At 38.9% G+C, this 22,464-nt stretch overlaps 1 protein-coding gene across 3 annotated transcripts in view; it reads right to left on the minus strand.

Moving 5' to 3' along the window:
• Positions 1 to 36: 36 nt before the first annotated feature.
• Positions 37 to 22,464, minus strand: part of crybg1a (crystallin beta-gamma domain containing 1a) — a 59,972-nt gene continuing 37,544 nt past the window's right edge. For all 3 annotated transcript variants that reach the window (XM_042500343.1, XM_042500345.1, XM_042500346.1), the window contains 19 exons: positions 17,076 to 22,063; positions 15,564 to 15,602; positions 15,353 to 15,471; positions 15,033 to 15,210; positions 14,027 to 14,166; positions 13,493 to 13,619; positions 13,365 to 13,400; positions 11,451 to 11,611; positions 10,648 to 10,774; positions 9,777 to 9,922; positions 7,252 to 7,378; positions 7,005 to 7,034; positions 6,778 to 6,890; positions 5,365 to 5,497; positions 5,121 to 5,260; positions 3,859 to 3,982; positions 3,487 to 3,645; positions 1,914 to 2,076; positions 37 to 917 (listed from right to left, as the gene is read on the minus strand). In XM_042500343.1, the coding sequence (XP_042356277.1) occupies positions 829 to 917; positions 1,914 to 2,076; positions 3,487 to 3,645; positions 3,859 to 3,982; positions 5,121 to 5,260; positions 5,365 to 5,497; positions 6,778 to 6,890; positions 7,005 to 7,034; positions 7,252 to 7,378; positions 9,777 to 9,922; positions 10,648 to 10,774; positions 11,451 to 11,611; positions 13,365 to 13,400; positions 13,493 to 13,619; positions 14,027 to 14,166; positions 15,033 to 15,210; positions 15,353 to 15,471; positions 15,564 to 15,602; positions 17,076 to 22,063 (7,139 nt within the window). In that variant the 3' untranslated portion in view covers positions 37 to 828. The remainder of the gene's footprint in view (positions 918 to 1,913; positions 2,077 to 3,486; positions 3,646 to 3,858; positions 3,983 to 5,120; positions 5,261 to 5,364; positions 5,498 to 6,777; positions 6,891 to 7,004; positions 7,035 to 7,251; positions 7,379 to 9,776; positions 9,923 to 10,647; positions 10,775 to 11,450; positions 11,612 to 13,364; positions 13,401 to 13,492; positions 13,620 to 14,026; positions 14,167 to 15,032; positions 15,211 to 15,352; positions 15,472 to 15,563; positions 15,603 to 17,075; positions 22,064 to 22,464) is intronic.

The raw sequence follows: 22,464 nt of genomic DNA on the forward strand, positions 1-22,464 counted from the left end.
TTTGTAGCAATTTGTCTGACTTTCACGGACACAGAATAAAATCTAAATAAAGAAAACACTTTATTTTCTAAAAAAAAAAAGATGAAAAGGAAAATCACATTCTTGTTTTCATAGTGTAACAGTTTTCTCTTATACATTCACATATTTACAATCAACAGCGGGCAGCATCGTTATTGCAGTTCTGCTTTGAGATTTAAACTCAAGTCTATACACTTGATGCTTATGTACAACCTAACGCAGTAAAGTCCAGTTTATGTAAAAACCTATCCAGTCTAAAAACATACTAAAACTTGAAAAAATAGATCACTTTTGATCCATCTGCAAAAAGAAAACATCTTAGTCTACATACGTCTTTGGAGTGTAGGCACATCAGACTTCATATCGCAGCTCTCAATATACACTATACAGTCATATTTGCCAACATTAGGATGAGAAAACAGACATTAGAACCGCGCAGTAGAGAAGTACCATTAAGTAAAAAGAAGTATGCAGCATTGAAACAGGGCTGAGTTCTCACTGCATGCAGTGAAAACATAAGAGGGTGCTTAGAGTCTTTGGTATACAGTGTCTGAAAAGTTTTTAAAAAAATAAGCAATATTTTCACGCTAATCGTTTACTCAAGTAACACTATAAGAATAGTTATAATATGGATCCAGTCAGTGGTTAGCGTCCTCAGTAAGAATAAACAAGACTCAAAATGCTACAGAGGAGAGCAGTGATTGCACAAACCACCTGCTAAACCCAGCTCTTTGGTGTGGGCTCCACAGTGGAGCTGCGTCACAGGGTTCAGTATAAGTTGGCAAGTCTAGCGAGTCGAGGCTCATCAGATTACAAGACATCCAGGGTCCACCTTTGGTTCAATTTTTTCTCATCATATGTGTTGAGGATCACCTGGTTCTTGTCATACTGATGACCACCTACGAGGCAAAGACAATTAAACATAAGTCAGTCTTTTTGCACAATAAAACTTTTTTGTTTTGTTAGTTATAGGTGTTGCTCTATAAGTTAATTATCGAAAGTCAGTGTTTTAGATACACTAGATTCACTGATACAGGAGCTAAGCAATGTACTGCTGTGGAGGGGTCAGCAACAAAATGTATTTAAGTCACTAAAAAAAATAAATATATCATTTTACATGTACTCTATATATAAAATATTTAGAATATTATCACTGCTTTACCTTGCCATCATATAGTGATTTCTAAAGTAGAAAAGACACCATTATGTCGCTCTCTTAAAAACCAGACTTCATTGACAAAAATGGTAATTTAAAACTGAACTGCTGAACACAGAAGCTGCTTGTCTTCAGCTGCCTCGATCAGTTATTTTGTTTGTGTTATTGTGTGACTTCGGCTTATAGAGTGGTTGGTTCAGATTCACCAAAGTCGCACAATAACACAAACAAAGTACCTGATCGAGGCAGCCATAAACCAACAGCTCCAGTGCAAGTAAGCTAGAAAGCTAAAATTTGTTTTTTTTCTCAGTGGAGTCTGGTGGCTTTGACAAGAGCACTGCTACAGCGATGAAAATATTCTCAGTACTCTCAAAATGTTATTGATTTTTTTGGGGGTGGCTAAAATGCATTTACAGTTTACAGTAGTACATTACTTAAATACACAAAGTACTGACAGATATCTAATGTAACCCCAACTCAAAAAATTCCAAACTACCCCTTTTAAAGAATCCAAATAACAGAATCAAGTTATTTAGCACAAAATGTGGCTAAAGCAGCAACTATTTGACCAATGACAAAACAACTTGTGCACCTCCTAAATACACCAGGAGATGGAGCTGTTGGTTTAGGGTCAGATTGAGTCACGATCACAATACAGACATGCTTGAACCTCTCTAATCTGCTCCACAAAACACAACTCTTCAAACATATGATCAAAGTTGAGAGAGATCTATCTGACCTTTGACCTCCAGGACCAGGTCAGGTTTAAGGTGGCAGTGCACTCGGCCATCTGGGGTGATGTTCCACAGGTAGTTGCCTTTGCCTCGCTCCGGGGTGACACACAACCTGCTGCCCTCCATCACCAAACCGCCTGTGGTCTCCAGGCAACAGTCCTCAACCAGCTGGAGACAGAGAGGACATGGTGGACAAGGATGAAGACGTGTCAGTGTGTATTAGTTCAGTAAAATCCAGTTTAACTATTAAAAAAAATAAAAAAGCACTCATTATTTTCCCACAACTTAACTTTCCACCAAATGCAATGAAACTTGTTTGCGAGTCTGAGATATCCTGCTAACTAACAGAAAACAAACAGCCACATAAACATAACCCCTTTGGCAGAGGTGACCAGAGGAAGAATGAAGCCTGTTGGGAAAACATGTTTTTTCCTGCTTTGCATATTGTCTTGATCACACCCTTGTTTTCAGATACACAGATAAAATAATTGTGCCAGAGAGTAGAGTGTTTATTCTGCAGCCATGTTTGAAACTACTGAAACAGATCCAGCAGAGAGTTCCAGCTCATGCTGTGGGAGGCAGAGACAGCGTCGCTGTGGGGTGAGTGTAACCACAAGACTGTCAGCGAGTGAAATACTGACGATATAAATACATGAACTTTTAAGGCCGTCCTATGAGTGCTTTTAAATGGAACCCCTCTGTATGTCCTGTAGGTGCTGTCTTTATGAAAGAGCATTGAGGAGGGACTTGTGTTTTTAATTTTTGCTTCAGTCAGGGACATACAACGTAAAATGGCAGAATTTTGTATTTATTTTATATTAAAAAAATCACTCCCCAGCCACCGCCCCCTCTTCTGATAAATAAAGTGCAATCCCACAACACAGTTAAAGTGTACTTCATATTTGAGTTTTTGCTCCTCTTTACCTTCCATGACAGCTGATGGAGGCAGCGGTAAACCAGCAGCTCCGCCCTTCAGTGGAGTCAAAATGTCTATTTTTCTCAATGCAGTCTGGTGTTTTTGATATCACTGCTTCAAAGTCCTGCATATGAGGGTTGTTTTACGGCAAGTTTAAATGCTGAAAATATTCTGAATACTGCGTAAAATTAAACTGATGTTGATTTTTTTTAGGTAAACTATTCAGTGACGGCAGAATTTGCCGTCACACAGTCTGATATGTACATGATGCGGCGGTTTTCCACCCCAAAGTTATTGTAAAATAAACAGTTATGAAAGTGATTCGGTCTGTGGCAGAGACAGTATAATATAGATTTTTCTGCATTTAGCAGTCGTGGCAGAGTTGGACGTGCTTCTACTTTAACTTTAATAACTTTTGTTAATAACTCAATTCTCCCCCCGTGCTTGTATACTGGGAAAAAACAGAAGTCCAATTAATTAAGCTATGACCATAGCTTGCCTGATCTGTGCATGTAAACTTAATGATTGTGGAAGTCTCCTCTATGTTGAGGACTCTGTCCAGACATCTGACAAATATGCATATTTGTCCTTTGCCCCTGTTAGCGAGTAGATGATTTGGTGTAACTCCTGGCCATAGTTACAGTGTTGGTATGAAGTTGTACCTTGCACGTAAGCTGTCCATCCCGATAGAGCCAGACCTGCTCTAACCCTCCCGTCTCCTCCACAGCCTGAACCCTCATCAGCTTGATGTCATCCAGAGTTCCTGTCAGGGACATGACACATCCTGTCTCTATGCTTCGCAAGCGGAAGTACATCTGCTTCTGTTGGAGGGAAACCACAAAACCACATGATTTATAATCACATGTCAGAGCAACTTAAAACTGTGTGTGACTTGTTTTATTGTTCTGATTTGACTGATGTGGCAGTCTTTTATTTGGTATTCTATGTATTACATATATCCTCATTTGTAGAGACACTAATTTGACACACAAGACAAAGTCCTACAACTACTGTGGGAATCCCTCCTTCTATACCTGAAGTAATGGACGTAGGGATCCTATTTGCTGCCAGCCGCTGAACTCCCAGAAATCCCCCACCTCACTGGGCTGGAGGAGCAGCTGGCGACCGCGGTAGTTACTGCCTTCGTACAGCACCCACCTGAGCAGAGGACAGCCATGTGTGTTAGTGCACAAAAACATGTGGGATAAAGTAGATAAGAATAAAAAACTGAGCTCCGTGATTTTCGGTTGTGAAATGTGAAATTGACTTGGTGGTTTCCTCACATCTTCGACATGTTTACTGCTCTTAATAAGAACATGTTTTTAAAGCTAACACCATGTCAGGGAACTTCACGTATCCCTGTCAAACCTTTTGCACTAACATGAACATTTAAATGGTTTTTTTTTCGTGAACTTTTTTGCACTTCCGCAACCACATCAGTGATTACAGGTTGAAGAGCTTATGTAAGGGCTGTGCTTATTTAAATGTATATTTAAATTGCCACCCATAACAATTTTGACTACAGAAAAGTAAGGTACACTCATATATGTATATACAAATGAAGAGATGAACATCATGAAAATCAACATTTTGTGTTACATAATTATTAACCCCTTGAAACCTGTGCACATTGGTTTTATTTCTCTCAAAACATGGGGAGAAAGCAGTAGGCAACTTCACAAGGCATGGCCCAAACGATTAGAAAGAAATGAGTAAAAGAAAAAAGTTGCTAGACAATTATCAGAAAATAAGTGAAAAAAAGTACCCCCCCCAAAAAAACCAAAAAGAAATAATAAAAAAAAAAACACTTCTAAAACAGAATTCTAAAATGTTTTTTTTTTTTTTCAAGTAATTAAATATATTGTTTTCAGTACATTTTTATAGGTTTTTATATATATGTATTTACTCCACCCACCTCCTTTTTAGGAATAATGTTAAGGTCACTTTCTTGTCACATTTTACTGATTACTTGAAATTTGAAATTTGTAATTTTTACTTGCCAAGGTGGTAACTGCCTTTTTTTTTCTTTAAATCAACTATTTTGCTCGGTTTTCAGAGGTGTTATTGTTTTTTCAACTTTAATATAACTAGAAAACATTAATAAGTTAAATTTTGTTGTGTCAGTATGTGCATTTTATTACCTTCAAATAAAGTTGGGATTACTCGCAGGTTTTGACTGCGTTTTGATTGCTAGTGATGAAGCTACTAATTTGTTTCCATTCACATTACACACTGTGCCTTTAAAGATACCAGAAAAAATAATAATAATAGTGGAACTTTTTAAATGGTGACATACATTCCTCCTTCCACCACCAGGGAGCGCACACGTGTATCCAGGCCAGCCTGCAGCAGGTTCACAGCTCCGTTTGGCAGCACCGCTCGGCGACCTTTACAGCCCACCTTACTGAACAAGACGATGGAGGGCAGAGAAAACTCCTGAACAAGAACAGAGAGAGTTTGATTTATTATTAGTCTCATTCACAACCCCTTGCAATGATTCCAAATATCTATTTTCATATAAGCTCATACACAATACGCACATGTCCAGTGGTCTGTATGGAGCGAATGGTGGAGTCTGAGGACAGGAAGCCCATGGCCTCTGCGTTGGGATATTCTCCCTCCTCTAACACATACATGTCCTCTGTGAACTGAGCTCCTTCATACACCACCCAGCTGACACAGAAGACACACACGCACAACAACACACACACACCGTCATCACAGTGCTCTTCAATATTGTAAATAACTCTGCATCATGTTTAAAATCACTCCTTATAACAATACTTCATATACTCTAATGCATTAGCATTTGTACTGTTTACGTATTTTGTACCATTTTATAATGAATTTAAGGGCTATACTGATGGGTTTTTACATTCAAAACATCTATTGATGTTTTTAAACTAAGCTTTAAATGTCTGCCCTAAAAAAACTGCCTCAAATCCTCAAACAAAAAAACCTCACTTTGAATAAAGTGATTCATCAGAGTAAATGAGTTAGTTTTTTTTTTTTGTTTGTTTGTTTTTTTAAATAAATCATCTTTTTTCAATGAATACATGAACTTTATGGTGCTGTTGAATTGCAGCTAATACAGGTGGATGACACAAGTCAGGACCAATCCCATGCAGCCATCAATGAAATCTAATTCTACAAATACTATAATACTGTAAATATTAGTGTAGCCTGATCTCTATCTGCAACTGCGCTGAAGTACTTAGTCTAGACAGACATGGAAAAAAAGCTGCTGCCCTGCATTCAAATATTGATTTAGAATTAAAATGTCAGCGTTATGAATGAAGCGTCACAGCTTCTATACAGTCTTGGCAAGGTTGCTTGTTACTGTCACTCTCAAGGTGAAACTTAAGGTCCGCCAAATGCTGACCACTCTCTCTATATTTAACAGATGATGCACATATTGGGCATATTCTTATTTCTACTGATGTATATCTTGTGTTGTACATGGTAGAATAATAAATAATTTTTATATTTGTCAAACTTTACATACTAGTTTTATGCAAATAATCTTGAATAATGCACATATTTCTATATTTTTGACATGCTTAACATATATGCACATTATATATTCTTAAATTTCCTATTTTAATGTTTTAGTAAATAAATAAAAAAAGGTTTTCATCTGGCAAACATACAAAAAAGTTTGGGCTGAGAAGTGCCACTTCACATATGTAGGCTTCAAAAAACAGGTGCTCTTTGGATTCATAAACAAAAAGTACCCAAAAAGGAGGGAGAGGTTAGACTTGTTATATCCTTTGTCACTAACTCAAAACCAAAGTTGGTTTTGAGTTACTCACAAAAGAAATAACAAGTCTAACCTCTCCCTCCTTTTTGGGTACTTTTTTTGTTTAGTGCCAAATAAATACAGCATTCACTCTTCAGCCAGAGTGTAAGTGACAGTTCCAGGTAGTGTCAGGTTTCGGTTTAGTTGTGCCTACCTGCCAGCCAGCACCTTACAGGACTTTGGTATGAAGTCTTCATCCAGAGCTGCTGTGCTGTCCTCCAGAGCCACCAGCCGTCCCTGGAAGTCTGGCTCAGAGTACAGCTGAATCTATAACACACATAAAAACAGGACTTAGTAACACAACCAGAGCAGACCACCAGGGTGGCTGAGAAAAATAAAGGATAACTTGTTTTATTAAAGCCATGAATGGAGGGATGATACCTTGAATTTTGTTGTTCCCATCATTGCATCCTATAAGAGACAGCAGGGAGATATTAATATGTACTTTGCCATAACAGAGTTCCTTATAAAACAATGGTTGTTTCGCTGTTGCTAGGGCTTGTTTCAAAAGTTTTAAATAAAAAAGATGTTTACTCAAAACTTCACAAGCGCAGACACTATTTCTCGTGTAAAAAAAACCTGATGAGCCACATCCTGTTTTTAACTCATCTTGCACATCCTCTCTTACATGGAAAACAGGCAGTATGGATGACATCATGTAGTTTTGGGCTCCCCAGTCCTCAGGGCTCGCATACAGGCCCCTCTCCAGGACGTAGAGCTCTCCACTGAATCCGGGCTTCTCAAACGCCACCCATCTGCCACAGACACGCCAAAAAACATCAATAGATGCAAAACACCACATTGCCAGAGCTCGTCTATTAGAGGCAGACAGAAGTAGAACTGTCTTTCCATAATCTGATCAGCTCTGATTGAATCACAGACTTGGACTGTATGTGAGGGTTATAAAAAGAGGAGGTCCGTGTTTCCAAGAGGTTGTAAAACCATTCAGCTGGCGAGGCAGATGTAAAGCAAATAGTTACATAAAATGTTGATAAAGGTTAAACAAACTCACTCAGCTGAAAACGTGCAGCTGGCTGACTGACAAAAAACTGTTGACTAAAACACATGTTGTAAAGGCATTATTTCATGTAACTAGCCGACTTAAAAATGTATTTGAACCATTGTGAAGCTTTTGTTTTTAAATACTTAGATACTGTAATAAAATAAAAGATGGATGGACAGACAGACAGACAGACAGACAGATACACAGCAAAGTTACATACAAATACATAAAATAATACACCATTAAAAACACACAAATGTACAATATACAAGATACAAAAGTGCAAACAGGCAAGTAGGAGCTATAAATTATAAATAATAAAAGAGGGCACATCTTACAAAATAGTAGTTTTCCCTAATACAATTAGTATGTGGTCATTGCCTGAAAGGCATTGGGAATAAAGGACTTTCTATAAATGTTGCAACTGGGTTTTGGGACCCTAAATTGCCAGCCAGACGGGAGCAGCTTGAACTCTTGAATTGATGTGAGGCATCTGCAAATATGTGTTTGGCCTTTCTGCGAACAGCACTGTCAAATATATTTTTGAGTTGTTTCTGACTTGAAAATCACCGTCCCTGCAATGTTGACAATCTTAGAGAGCTTGATTTTTGCTCTTTGCACTAAAGTTCCTGTAACATGCTGTTATGTTAAATAATAAAATGCTTTCACCAAGGCCTCTATATGCCAGTTCAAGTATGACTGTATCTTGATCAAGGCCTCCTTTTCTTTGCTGAAACTTTAAAGAAGAAGCTTGTAATGTATATCTTTATAGGTATGCTATGCAGGAAGTTTTACTTTTTGTACAAACGTTCAAAGTCAGTCCCAGATTGAATGAGCTTTGTCTGCTTGGTGTTTATTTCACCACTAATTTTGTGCTTTTGTTGCTACTGTCTGCAATTTTTGTGGCTTCGTCTTGGATGAGTGCTGTTAACGGTCTGGCAGCTGGTCGCTACCAGATCTCACCTGCTCGCTGTACCTAGGAACGGCCCGAACACAGCAAAATAAGAAAAAAAGTAGAATTACCGCTTTGCAGTTGTATACCTTTGCAAACCAGTAAAGTTTACATCCATGTCTGTGAAAACATGGATGCCTCTTGCACATCTTTCCCCCAGCAGCACAGAAGATCGATACAATCAGCACAGTTTCAAGGTAGATACCCAAAATTAGTGTCACAAATTCAGTATCTGACCAGTTGTCTCCCCTTCTGTTCCTGAGTTATGAATACTTGAATAGTGAAGCTGACATTTGTGTGGAATCCTGTCATAATTAGCGGATGTATTCTTAAATTATGGCCAAAATCATGTGATCTGGACCTTTGACCACCAATCAGTCTACTCTTGAGGATGTTTGTGGCAAATTTGAAGAATTTGCTTTCATAAGAATGGAACAGATGGACGGACAACCTGAAAACATAATAAAATCCAGGCAGAGGGCAGAGTCTCTGCAGATAAATATAGTACCACACACTTGTAGTGGGTTGCTATATTTGCTTTTTTTGGCACCGTGTCTGCCATTTTAGCTGCATCCTCTTCTATGTGTCTGCTGCTGATGGTCTGCCGCCTGTGGCTACCTTTTAAAAAGGTCACAGCTTCACCAGTGGCACACACTTTTAGTGGGTCATAATTCATGATTGTGAGGGATTACTGTTGTTTAGCTCTCCCAATGACAGTTGACAGGCTCCAGCCCCCCCGCAACCCTTTGGAAGACAAGCGGTTACGGACAATGAATGAATGAATGAATGAATACTTTTGTTTAAGCTTATACTATGCTTTTAAAAAAAGTCCTGCATAGTTTATCTTTATTAGTAACTAAAGATTCAATAGTCTTCATCAGTGATAAATCGATGCCCTCAAGAGATGGAAGCTTAATTCCATCCTTTGTCAAGTGCGATGCATCAATTGTCATAATAGATCACTCACACAAGATTATTCATAATTGTATCCTCTGGGGCTGTATGTGTGTGTGCATGTGTATGTTTGTGTGGACAGTGACAGAAGACTTAGTCATGTGTGGGAGGTGAGAAGCACACACCCAAACACTACAAGGGCGTGGACAACTCAAAGTCAAAACGTTTCCCTCCTTCAATATGAACTTTGTGAGCTATTGTTTTTTTGCCCTTGTTTGTTTGTTTTTAATACTGTTTGACTTACACTCCACCCATGACGTTGATGGACTGAGTTTTACAACCATGGGCGACATCCTCCAAGCTGAGGACTGGACCCAGCAAGTCCACATGGAGCCCGAGTACATCAAAGTGCCGCTCACTGAACAGTTTGACGTGAGGTGACAGGAAATCCTACAGATGACAAAACAGTGAAATTATTAGACAGGGTTCATACAGCATAAGACAAGTGATATTTAAGACTTTTTAATGCCACTCTGAGTGAAAGAGCAATTTTACTAAAAAAAACATTTTTAAAAAAGCATATACCAACATTAATTACTTAGGGTCAAGAACAATTTTGTCCACATTTTGATGGTACATAAACACAACTTTTTTGGTCAAGTGAAAGTGGATGAGCTACTTCAAATGCTGGAAAAATGTAAACCTTCTAACACATGGGAAACCTATATTATTTGATTGGATGTGGTACATGTGCTGTTGGTTCCTCTATCCGTATCTGCGTGATGGTAAATTGAGAGTAGTTTCAGTATTTATTTAAAAGTTAATTATTACCAATTATTGCAAGATTTTACGCAAACAACAGAATTTTTTTTTTTCTTTTGAGAATTTTTGAGACTTTTTACAGATCAATTTAAGACATTTTAATACCAATTAGGGCCTTATGTTTACATTAATGAATTCATTGCCTTTTAAGACTTTTTAAGGATCTGCGGGAACCCAGATAAGAAAGTAAAAGCAGCTTCTCTGACTGTTCAAATGGTGCGTGAACTCTGAAAGGTGACATGCAGAAACACCACAGCAATCAGTGCTTGGAGCCAAAGATGAAAACAAGATCTGACAAGAAATCTTGCAGATTACCATTCCAATGTATCAATTATATTGCGGACGATACTCACTGTGCATACAGGTCGAATTGACAGGAGCCCATCCTCAGATCCTCCCCAGTCGCTGCAGTGAGGGTACTCCCCCTCCTCCAGGATGTACTGCTGGCCCTCGAAGTCTGCCTCCTGGTAGCCCACCCAGCTGCAGGAAGAACACAAAGAAATATCACTAAACTGTCACAATTAATTTGAGCCATGTCCTGGAATCTGATAACACATATTTGTTTAGCACAGATATGCATTCAATTTTATATATGTTTTATTGTCTCCTTTTATCTACATAAAGACAAGACATAATGTAATCCACAAAATAATGACAGACTCAAAGACATAAAAATAAAAAAAGAACAAAACATCACAAATAATAGTAGCAATAGCAGTAATCTCAGCCAGTGAAATTTATCAATTGCAAATTGTCCTTAACATACTTATTCAGTTATATTTAAACCCCCATGCTTGTAATGATAACAATTATTTCAGGTATATTGCTATTGGGGACCAGTCCCTTACAAAAACCTTGAGAGATAACCTCTCCAGAGAAAATTCCAAATTCCTACTTTCTTAATCTCACTTTGGAGTGACAGCCAGAAACATATATTTTAGGCCCGATCACATGAGATGGCTTTAAGTACCACAGCTTTTTTTTGACATTTCTGATGATATGACGAGACATAGGATCATATTTACATTGACTACCTGGGGATAACCATTTAATTTAAACTTATTTGGTTTTAAGTAAACCAAATATCCTAAAGATTGGCTGCCTGATGGCTGCTGCTGATCAACCCTGTTATGTATGAACTCTATCAGATACTTACAGGCCACTAAGTATCTTTATAGACCCCACAGCAGGCAACGTCTTCTTGCTCTCGTTTGGTTTGTCAGTTTTGTCTCCTTCCACTTCTTCTTGCAAGTTGTACGTATCACTGTCGACCTCTATGCACTCTCCATCAAAGTTGGGTTTCTCAAATACTAAAGCCTGAGGAGAGAGAGGAGTTAAAGATGAGTGTTCATTTTAAACACAACCCTTAGAAGTGTGTCTGTGTCTAGAGTTTGTGCCCCTGTATGTGTTATTTTGGCTTATTTCTGTCCAAAGGTAGCATGATATTTATTCTACAAATGACAGTGACATATATCACATTTTGCTATCAATAAGGTGCACAGGCTGCAAGACTAAGAGCTGTCAGCATACAGGCAGTACTCAAAAAAGTCTCTGGACATGCTTGGTATTTCTTTGAGCTGTCTCTCTCAGCTGTATCTAAGAACTGTGTAGTAGCTGCTATCGGGGTAATACTGTCATTGAAAATAAAGTTACATTTTTTGACAGCTTGCAAACTACTTCCAAATAAAGAGAGAGTTTTACGGCGTTCACGCACTAACACAGAAAAAACATGTCCCTTTCAAAGTCAGCTGACTGGACTCGACTGTGGTGACAGGCATTTTGAAATCTGTCTGTTTCCATGTCTGTTTCTATTCATTCATTATATCAAACTGAAATGAGAGTCACGCTGCAGTAAATACAAAGAAACAGCATGACTCTTCCTCATATGAGACTAATTTTTCTGATCTTTGCAGTTCTTCAGCTGTAGCAAAAACACACTTAATCCCTATTTTTCTCTGGTTCCATAGTTTCAAACATATAGAGCGATCTGGTTGATAAGGGCTATTAGCTACCACTTCTTACGGCTTCAACTAACGATTATTTTCACAGTTAATTCAATTCGTCGTTAACATGTTACAGAGATGTCTTCAATTTGCCTGTTTTGTCGAACCCCAGAGTTCTAATCCCGAAGATATTTCATTTGAATAATATAGGACAATGAAAAGCAGCAATTTCTCACATTTGAGAAGCTGAAACCAGAGATTATATGGCATTTTTGCTAAAAACAGTTAATCTATTATCACCATATTACTTCTAATCTAATCCATGTAAACTAATCTTATTGTTGAAGCGTCCGTTCCTCCTCTTGACAAAAAAAAGAAATGTTTGTTTCCTTCTGGAAGTTTTAAATATATGTGAAATGATTGCTTCAGACTGTTTTTTTTTTTGCTGTAGAAAAATCAGATCCCTCAGACCAAAATGATTATAGGAGATCATCCGTGCCTTTATCACATCACATCTTGACTGCTGCAGTTTGACACAAAGTATGTCAACTGTGTGTAAAAGAATTCTCCTTCTCTTCTGCTCTCTGATGTTACCGTTTTCAAAATCCCCATAGCTATTTATACAAACTAGTCTTGCACAGCCAGACCTAATTCCACACTTTGTTTTAGCACTGTGCATGAAACAACAACAGCAACCTCCAAGCTAACAACCTATAGGTTAAATGTCTTTTAATGTTTTACTTGTATTGAATTTAGCCATTTTAATGCCAGGGTTCACCCATGCTTCATCAAAACAAGTCCCTTCGTGACACTATTTTGCAAGTGCACCATAGCTGCATCCTGGTCTTAGTCCCGCCCAAGAAGATTGTGATTGGTTAAAAAAAATAGAAACAACCCAGAGTGCTTTTTTTCCCTTAGCGGGAAACTATGATGGGTTCCTCTGACTTTCCTCCAGTACTGGCACAGCAATAAAACAAAGTGTGTAGTTGGGTTTGGCTATGCAAGACTATGACTACCGTCACACCTAGTTTAATGCATACGACATGATGACACTTCAACATGTGTGCTGTTTCTATAAACAGCAGATATTGAAAGATGCAACACATGTACTATACAGTAGACCACACCTTTAGATCATGAGGATGCTCCACCTTTATTGGTCCCTGTAATGAAGAGACACACATTTGTCAGATCAATACAACTGAAAATATCATAGCGTAGTGCAAATGTATGTCCTCAATTTCAACTACTGTACCATTCGGAGGGGTCTGAGAGACCCAATGAAGGGCTCAGGGAAACCCCAGGCCTGTGGGCAAGGATACTCCCCAACCTCCAGCACTCCAACAAAACCTCCAAATCCTGGATCAGTGTACACGAGCCAGCTGCAGACACAGAGAGCACAGGAGTGTAAGGGACCATTTAGTGACTTTTTCTTCACAGTATATTAAAGAAGTAAACCTGTCTGACACTAATGAATGGACTAAATACAGTGCTTTATCTCTACACCAGTTGAAAAATGTAAGTAGTAACCATCAGTAATGAGCAGCAGTTAAAACTATGATAATTACAACCTCTGGCCTGCATCATGCATTCCTTCACACACTATGAACAGATGCTGCACACAGACTCTTTCCCATCATGTCACCAGAAATCTTCCAACACCGTGAGGATTTAGGAGCAGGCTTTCCAACGATGAAACAGAGGGATGTTTCCAAAGTGCAATATTGACATTTACATAGATTCCCTGTTACATCAAATGAGTGACACAAAACAGCCTTTGGGGACTTACACTCCAGAATGAACCTTAATGGAGCCGGTGGTCTGTGGGATCCCATAGGAGTTGATTTCTACAGCTTCGTCACAGTAAGACACCATCCTGCCCAAACCGTTTACCTCTGCAAAGAGGTCAATTCGGGGTATGCTATAGTCCTATAAAACACATAACAAAAATAATATTGTGTGATTTCAAGTTTTAATTTGAAGATTCACCCTTAAAGGTATGCATGATTTTCTAAAAGAAAAAAATAAAATAAAATAAAAACAATTTATAGACTCATACAAAAGTAATCCCTTCCAATCATCATTTATGAACCACTAGAAATGTGTGGCAATGAAGTCGGGACTTTTTTTTAAAAGGTAGCAACCAGGTGACAAACCATCAGCAGCAGACATAGAGGAGGAACTAAAATCACAACACAGCACAGAAAAAAATAATGCAACTATAGCAATAAAATAGCAGCGTACCAGTAATAACAGTGAATCTGAGGTTAGCTTTTACTTTCACCAGCAATACTGTTTACAAACAGTAACCAACAATTGCTGCATAATATACCTTTAATAATAAGGCTGGTTTAGTGGTCATTTGAAAATTTTAGTGCCAATGCAGTACTTCTGTGTCAAAATAATATATTGTATACTGTATTCTAAGTAACAGAAAAAAGCATTTTAAAATGTTTTTATACATATAAAAAAAACTTTTCCAATATAAAATCTAAACACAAGAAGTCACCTACATAAACTACACTTTTAAACTGGCAAAATAATGGTAAAATCAGAAAATGATCAAAGAACAACTAGGGAAGGGTAAAAAACTGGGCCAGCCTTTGGTTGACTGTTTTCACTGGTTATGTCAAATTAACCTTTCAGTCAATACCAAAGAAGTAATGTGGTTTGACACCCAGCCATTCTTACACAGGTGCACTCATATGTGGTTGGAATCAACAAAACAGAACAAATATTGACAGAAACAATATGGATATAGTATTACAGATGGAAAAATAAACAGCTGAACTTACTCTGACTGCCAATCGAATAGATCCTATGACCATAGGTGCGGTCGACACAGGCTGACCCATCTGGTCTAGTGTCGTTGGAGTTCCCTCCTCGGCCCACATGTTCACTATGTGCTCTGTAGGACCCTCCTCAAGGGCGATGATACGGCCCTGGAAGCCAGGTTTTTCATAGAGAAGCCAGCTAAAAAAAAAGGGAATAGCATCATTAAATCATCAATAATCTGAAACATAGTTTATCAGTCAGTAAAGGGAAAAATTAAACAACTTTGTGGATTGTATAAAAAAATCCACAGGTTTAATCTGATGCTACCAAAGACCCTTACCATCCTCTGATGACTCTGACTGAGATGACAGGGGACAGCTTCATAGAGGTGGCGTCCTCTACATCACGATACAGTTCAAACTGCTGCCCTTCAAACTGAGTATGTTCATGTATGAAAATCTGGAAGTAGAAATAGACATGCTGCAGCAAACAATATATTTTTGACACAATGCATTATATAAAAAAGGCAAGTAAATAACATTTAATCCTACCTTTCCAGGCCTTTTGTGGAACCCTCTTACTGCAGGTACCTGAAAGAAAATAGGACAGTTTGATTATGAACTGGAACCTGTGGTTTAAAAAAAGACTTCACTCTTCCAAACAGTAGCACTAACTTCATTTGTTAGCCTCTTCAGAGCCAAATTAGAAATAAGAAATATACCTTATCACCAGGGCTAAACCTTGTTAGGCTGAGATTTGAATCATCAGTCAGAGACCCCTTAGTTAACTGAGATTCCTTCAAGTCAAGCGACCTTTTTGTTTGTTTGTTTTTGCCAGTCAGTTTGTAGTGTATTCTGGGGATGTTTTGGTCCCTCGATTTTGCTGCAGAGTGAGCACTCTTCACTCTTCTGCTGTTCTTCGCTACAGGCAGTTGTGAAGATGGAGGCAGCTGTCCGCTGCCTGCAGCTACTTCTGCTTCAAAGTGAATTTACAGCTCACAGCAACTTAATTCTGTACACTCTCTGGCTTTTTTTCTATATGTGGTGCGGGTAAAAAATGTAATTACACATTTCCGATCATTCCTTAGCTAGTTAACTATGTTACGTTAATGCCTCTGACACACTGAATGCCCCAATTAACCACTTTAAAACTCTCAAAATCTATATGATAAAAAAGGAACAAATAGTAAAATATTCAGATTCAACAGCCAAATCTGACTTGACAGACATAATTCTGAGTCAGGTACAGCCCTATGTATAAATAACTAACTTGCATATTACAAATGTGTTCATTTGAAGCAATTTTAAAAAGGATTCTATTTAATATTATAATTCATATAAAAATATGAAATATTCTTACAATAATGATTTCAAACAACTGCATTTGAACTAGTACCTATACTATTACTAATATTACTATTTATTACTTTACGCAATCTTTTTTTAACAATTTATTTATTATTTCGAGCTAACTGTTTAGACCTCTTTGCTCATTTTCACCAATTCAAGCTCAGCACAGTGTTGAGGTGTACCATTTTTTATCAAATCGAAATTTCAGTTTTTTAAAATTAGCTGAGCTACTCTACAATCTTCCAAGTATCCCCTAGCAACTGCAAAAGCACCCCTTGAAACTACAATAGGTATTATTTGGACACTGTATTCATCCCAACACAAACATGCTTTTTGCATAGTCCTATATTGTTTGCATATTGATGCAAATATTTCATTGTGACGGGACAGCTGAGCTTCAGCTGATCTTGGCAACAATTCCCTGTGCAAAATTCCAGATAGAGGACAGGCTCCTTTGTCCTGTCCTCACTTGCAAATGAATCACAACTTTGTTGCAACAGCACCACAGAACAAAAGAACAGGATATGAAACTGAGACATATCACCATGGAAATAGACAATGACACACAAATCCTTTGCGTAAAAGCCTAGCAGGTCAAACCCAATTCAGGCTTTGGGTTGTTGTTTTTTTTGTTTTATTATTATTATTTTTTTTATCTAAAGGGTGTTTAAGAAATTAACTGAAAGTCATTGTTTAAAATGTTTAAATTCTTACCTTAGTTGAAGTTTTGAATCCATTACGAGAAGTCTGCTGGGTATTGTTGATTGGAGGCAGTCCCGCAGCGCCCTTCATGCTCACATCCACATTTGGTACTCCTGCTGTTAAGGCCTGGTCCATCACAACACCCTCTTGATTAAGTTCAGTTTTAGTCAACAGCATAGAGCCCCGGGAGGCTTCTGATTTTGATTTGCTCTTCTTGAGGTATTTCTCTAAATGATCAGGCAGCTGTATATCTGAGAACGAGGGCAGAGAAGGAGGAGGAGGAGAGGAGGGACTGATTGCTGACTCACTAACTGTACCTGTACCACCACCCACAAGTGGGCCTTGATCTATGCCTTTCACGCCCTTCTTATCTCCTTTAGCGGCAGGCAGAGGTGAATCAACAACTCCCTGCTTTCCATGGGGGGGCCGGTCCGGCTGTTTGTTAGGAAGCATGCTATTGGAGGCAGAGGCAGCTTCCTCTTTGTTCTTCCTGGAGGACCGAGGGGAACTCAGTAAACTGGAGAGGATGGACATCCTTTCAAGGCGTGATGTCAGCTTCCCAGGCTCTTCTCCATTGTTTTGTCCCTCTTCTTTTACTGCCTCAATATTTGTCCCCTCATTGACTTCATCTTTTGCTTCCACCTCATCAAGTGATTTCATTTGCTCTCTAGATGTGTGTGTGGCATTATCTTGTGCGCGTTTTTCCAGAGTCCGTCCTTCCCTGTTAGCTGCTTTTTGTTTCATTACCATAGCTGGGGAAGGATCCGTAAAACATTTGCTTTTTCTCCTCAGGCCAAACTTGAATTCGTCCGGATCAAAAGCTTTCTCAAAATGGTCCTCCTTGATGGACGGCATGACAAAAGGTGGAGATGGGGACTTTTTACGAACAGGCCTCCTTGGAGGTAGCGCAAACGGAATGCTTCCCTCCTTAATGCTCCTGATAAAATCTTCATGATCATCGAGCTCAAGAGATTCATCCTCACTGGCTGAGGCATTTAGTCTTCTTTTGTGTTCCTTTTTCTTTTTTTGTTGTTCTACATCTAACCAGTTAGATGGAGATTCGTTCTTTAGCTGAAGGCTTTTAGATGAAGTGGGTGGTTCTGCTGTTGCAGAAAGAGACAAACTGCCATTGAGTGTTGGCTTTGTAGGCTTTCGTAGATCACCGAGGTTTATTATGATTTTCTCTTCTTCTGTTGAAGAATGCAGTTCCTGTTTGAATCCGCTGTCTGTTTTGATTTTTACTTTGGTGTCTTCAATTTTCTTCTGAGCATCAGCACTATTAAGCACTTCGGGAACAACCGAGGGCTTGTCCTTTTGTTCTCCACCTTTTTGGCTGGATGCATCTTTCACAATGTGTTCTGACTCTTGTTTGGCATCTATCTTTGACGCCTTCATCTGCCGATCCTCCAGCTTCATCGGTTCAACATCATCTTTAATTTCTTTTCTTTTCTTTTGTTTCTTATCAGTCTTACTGACTGCTTTTTGAGTTGTGAGAACACTTGGATCAGCACTTGGGACTTTGAAATCTTTGGACTGATCAGTGTTTTCCCCTGGTTTCTTTACCTTCACATGTTCATCTTCAACAGTTGAGGGCTTCTGGCCCTTTTGGGTGCCAACCTCAGAGTTAGCATTTTCAATTACAAGCTCAATCACCAAACTCTTTTTTGGTGAGTCCTTTGTTTTAGTCCCCTCTTTAGCATCATCAGCACTCCGTGTTTTGATGCTTACATTTTGATCTTGAATTTGGCTTTCTGATATCTTCTCTGGAGCTTCTGTTCTAATTGGTGTCTCATTCATCAAAGTCTTAACTGATGAATCCCTTGTTTCTGTCTTTTCCTTGATATCTTCAGTACTCTGAGTTTTGGTGCCTACAACCATTGGATCTTGAATTTGGCTTTCCGATATCTTCTTTGGAGCTTCTGTTTTCACTGCTGTCTCATTCACCAAACTCTTAAGTGGTGTATCCTTTGTTTTTGTCTTTTCTTTGGTACCTTCAGCACTCTGAGTTTTGGTGCCTACATCCTTTGGCTTTTGAATTTGGCTTTCCGATATCTTATTTGTAGCTTCTGTTCTAATCGCTGTCTCATTCGCTAAAGTCTTAACTGATGGTTCCTTCATTTCAGTCTTTTCCTTGATATCTACAGCACACTCAGTTTCAGTGCTTAAAACCTTTGGATCTTGAATCTGGCTTTCTGATTGCTCCTTTGGTGCGTCAGCTTTCATTACTGGCTCATTTGCCAAACTCCTAATGGATGAATCCCTCATTTCAATCTTCTGTTTAGCTCCCTCTGCAATCTCAGTTTTAGTGCTTAAAACCTTTGGTTTTTGAATTTGGCTTTCTGAGTGTTTCTTTTTAACTTCTGTTTTTAGTCCTGTCTCATTCGCTGAAGTCTTAACCGATGGTTCCTTTGTTTTAGTCTTTTCCTTGATATCTTCAGTACTCTGCGTTTTGGTGCCTAGAATCTTTGGTTCTTGAGTTTGGCTTTCCGATATCTTTCCTGGAGCTTCTGTTTTTTGCACTTCCTGTTTTTGGTCAGTATCTGGATGTTTTGATTCTGTTGATTCACTTGGATCTGATCTTGTTATGTCCTTATGTTGATCTTTAACAATTACAGACATCTGATCTTGTTTGATGCTAACGTAACTGTTTGCATTCGTAGTTGCAGTCTCATTCACCAAACTCATTATTGGTGAATCCTTTGTTTCACTCTTCACTTCAGGACATTCAGCACGCTCAATTTCACACCTTACTACTTTTAACTCCTGAGTTGTATCAATTTGTAAAACATGGTTTACTGTTGTTTTCTCTGGAGCTTTTTCTGTCTCAGGTTCCTTTTCTAGGTTAGCAATAGGATATTTGGATTCTTTTGATGTATGAGCATCTGTTTTTTTAATGTCCTCATCTTGGTCTCCTGCAATTAAGGCCTTCTGGTCCTTGTGGCTCTTATTTCCAGAGTCAGCATTTTTATTTGAAATCTCATTTGGTGAATTCTTCACTGATAAATCTTTTGTTTCAACCTTGTCCTTTGTAGTTGTAGTTTTAGTACTCACAGCCTCTAGTTCTGGAGTTGGACTCTTCTTTACGTCACCGTGTTTGTTCCCCTGATTTGCTTCCTTGTTCCTGACCTTTTCGTCTTTGGTAAGAAGTACTTTGGGTTCTTGTTCATTTTTCACAGTTGACGTCTTCATCTCCTTATCACCATTCTCTGCATTTTCTTTTAAGATGATCTTACATTTCTGCTTTGTATCAACCACAATGGCTGTAATTTCAGGGAGTCCACCTCTTGCTTGCTCTGCCTCTGTCTTCTCTTCCAGGGCATCCACAACTACCACCTGTGGCACCTCCTCTGAGTCAGGCTGTAAACGCTTCTCTTCTGATGATAGATCTGCTGGCTTCTGTGTTTTTGTAATGTCTTCCTCTGTTTCATCCTGGATAGCGATATCGTTCAGCTCCTTTCTGCAACTGTTCTGTGAGTCAGAGCTTTCCACCGCTGTGTCATTTAGCTTTTCATTTGGTTCTGAGTCTTTCTCCTTTCTTTCAGATTCTCCTGCCAATAAATGAGGCTCTTTGTCCGGCTGATTTTCAACATTCTTGGGCAATTCACAAACAGTCACAGCCTCTGTTTGAATGTCCAAAGCCTCTGCTGGTTTGCTGCCAGTCTCCTCTTTACTTTTCTCCACTACCTCAAAATCTTTTACTGAATCTCTGCTTAATGTGGGCAATCTATCATTTTTAAGAATTACATTTGTGGTTTTGTCCCTCAATAATGCATTTTTCTGCTCAGAACTGGCCAGGTTTTTATCATCAACAATGGAAGTTGCTAAAAGTACATCTTTTGGCTCAGCATTGTGGTCTTTTGGGGCCAATTTAGCAGAAAGACTATTTCTGCTATTATGTTCCTTAGAAGTGACCTTATTTGTTCCTTTAAGGGAAACACTAGTTGGCTGATCAGAGTGGGTCACTATGTCAGAGTGAGTGCTGTCACCCACAACAGGTTTGGCTGACATATCAGTTACATTCTCATGAGCTAGTATTGTGTCCTTAGCCAACACTGCAGAATCTGGCTCTGGAGGGCGTTTCTCCTGGATTAAATCCGGTTTTATGTTACTTATTTGCTGGACTGCCTCTGAAATGTCTTTCTCTTTTAACTCCTCTGTACTAATCTTTGGTGAAAGTGGTTTTTCCCGTTCACGTGTAGCGTTGTCACTTTCAATGTTAGATTCCTTAGGAGGAGACTCAACTTTTGTTTGTTGTTTGGTCTCATGCTGTCCTGCCTTGCAATCAGTCTCAGCTTTATTTACATCAACAGCTGCTGACTCAGTTGCCCTTTTCTTGGCAACCTCACTGCTTGGCAATACCTCAGCCCCTGGGCCTGTAACTGGTGTAACTTTTATTAGAGTCTTTTCTGTAATAATAGTGTTGTTGTTTTGCAATGGTTGGATTTTTGAAATATCCTCAGCTGTAGGACTGGTTATGCTTTCTTCTAATTCTTTTGTCTCCTTTCCTTCCAGCTTGTTTTCACTGGAACTGGACTGATTGTCTGAGGGCTTTATCATGTCCTCTTGTTCCTCTGAAGACACAGACTTAAATTTAAATCTGTAACCGCTGGCATTGTCTTTCACTTGACCTGCTATGACACTCTCGGATGCTTTGACAGCTGTCTCTGTGTTAGCACTCTGAACTGAGTCTTCCTCTTTTGATGCAGATGTGCTTGGAGAATTCTTTGTAGGTGAAAGTTTTCTGGGTTTTACTTTGCTGGGGCTCCTTGGACCCCTTGTAGGGAGCTTGCTCACGGGCATTAAAGGATCAACTGAATCCTTTACTGGACTTTTCTGGCGCTTAATGTCGCTCTGTTTGGAGAGCCTCAAGGAGACAGTTTTCTCTTGCTTGGTGGGAGGTGGCGAGACACTCAAGGTGGGTGTTTCTTCTTCTCTCTCTTCATGGCTAATGCTTCTTTTAGAGAGTGGTTTGGATGGTCTGGTTGACAGCATGCTTCCTGCTGTAAAGACACACACACAAACACACACACACACACCTTTTAATACAACAAAAAACAATTTTGAATGACTAAACTATAAGTTGGCTTAATTGCATGTTTGTTTCTGCAAATCGTGTATACAGTACGTAACATTATTATGAGGCAGATATGTATAAGCTTGGCAGGCGTCACACCTAGGTGACATGCCATCCACCATCTCAACCTCCCCTCCTATGACAAAGCCACCTCATGAATTTTTTTATAATTATTACTATTACTATTTGACATTTTGGGAAATTGCATTTGCTTTCTTGCAAAGAGTTAGATGAAAAGACTGATGCCATTTCTACATCTGTGAGATAAATGTGGAGCCAGTAAATTGTTAGCTTAGTTTAGCATAAACTGTAAAGAACAGGGGGAAA

Source organism: Plectropomus leopardus, chromosome 14 (genome assembly GCF_008729295.1).
Source record: "Plectropomus leopardus isolate mb chromosome 14, YSFRI_Pleo_2.0, whole genome shotgun sequence".
Taxonomy (NCBI): domain Eukaryota; kingdom Metazoa; phylum Chordata; class Actinopteri; order Perciformes; family Serranidae; genus Plectropomus; species Plectropomus leopardus.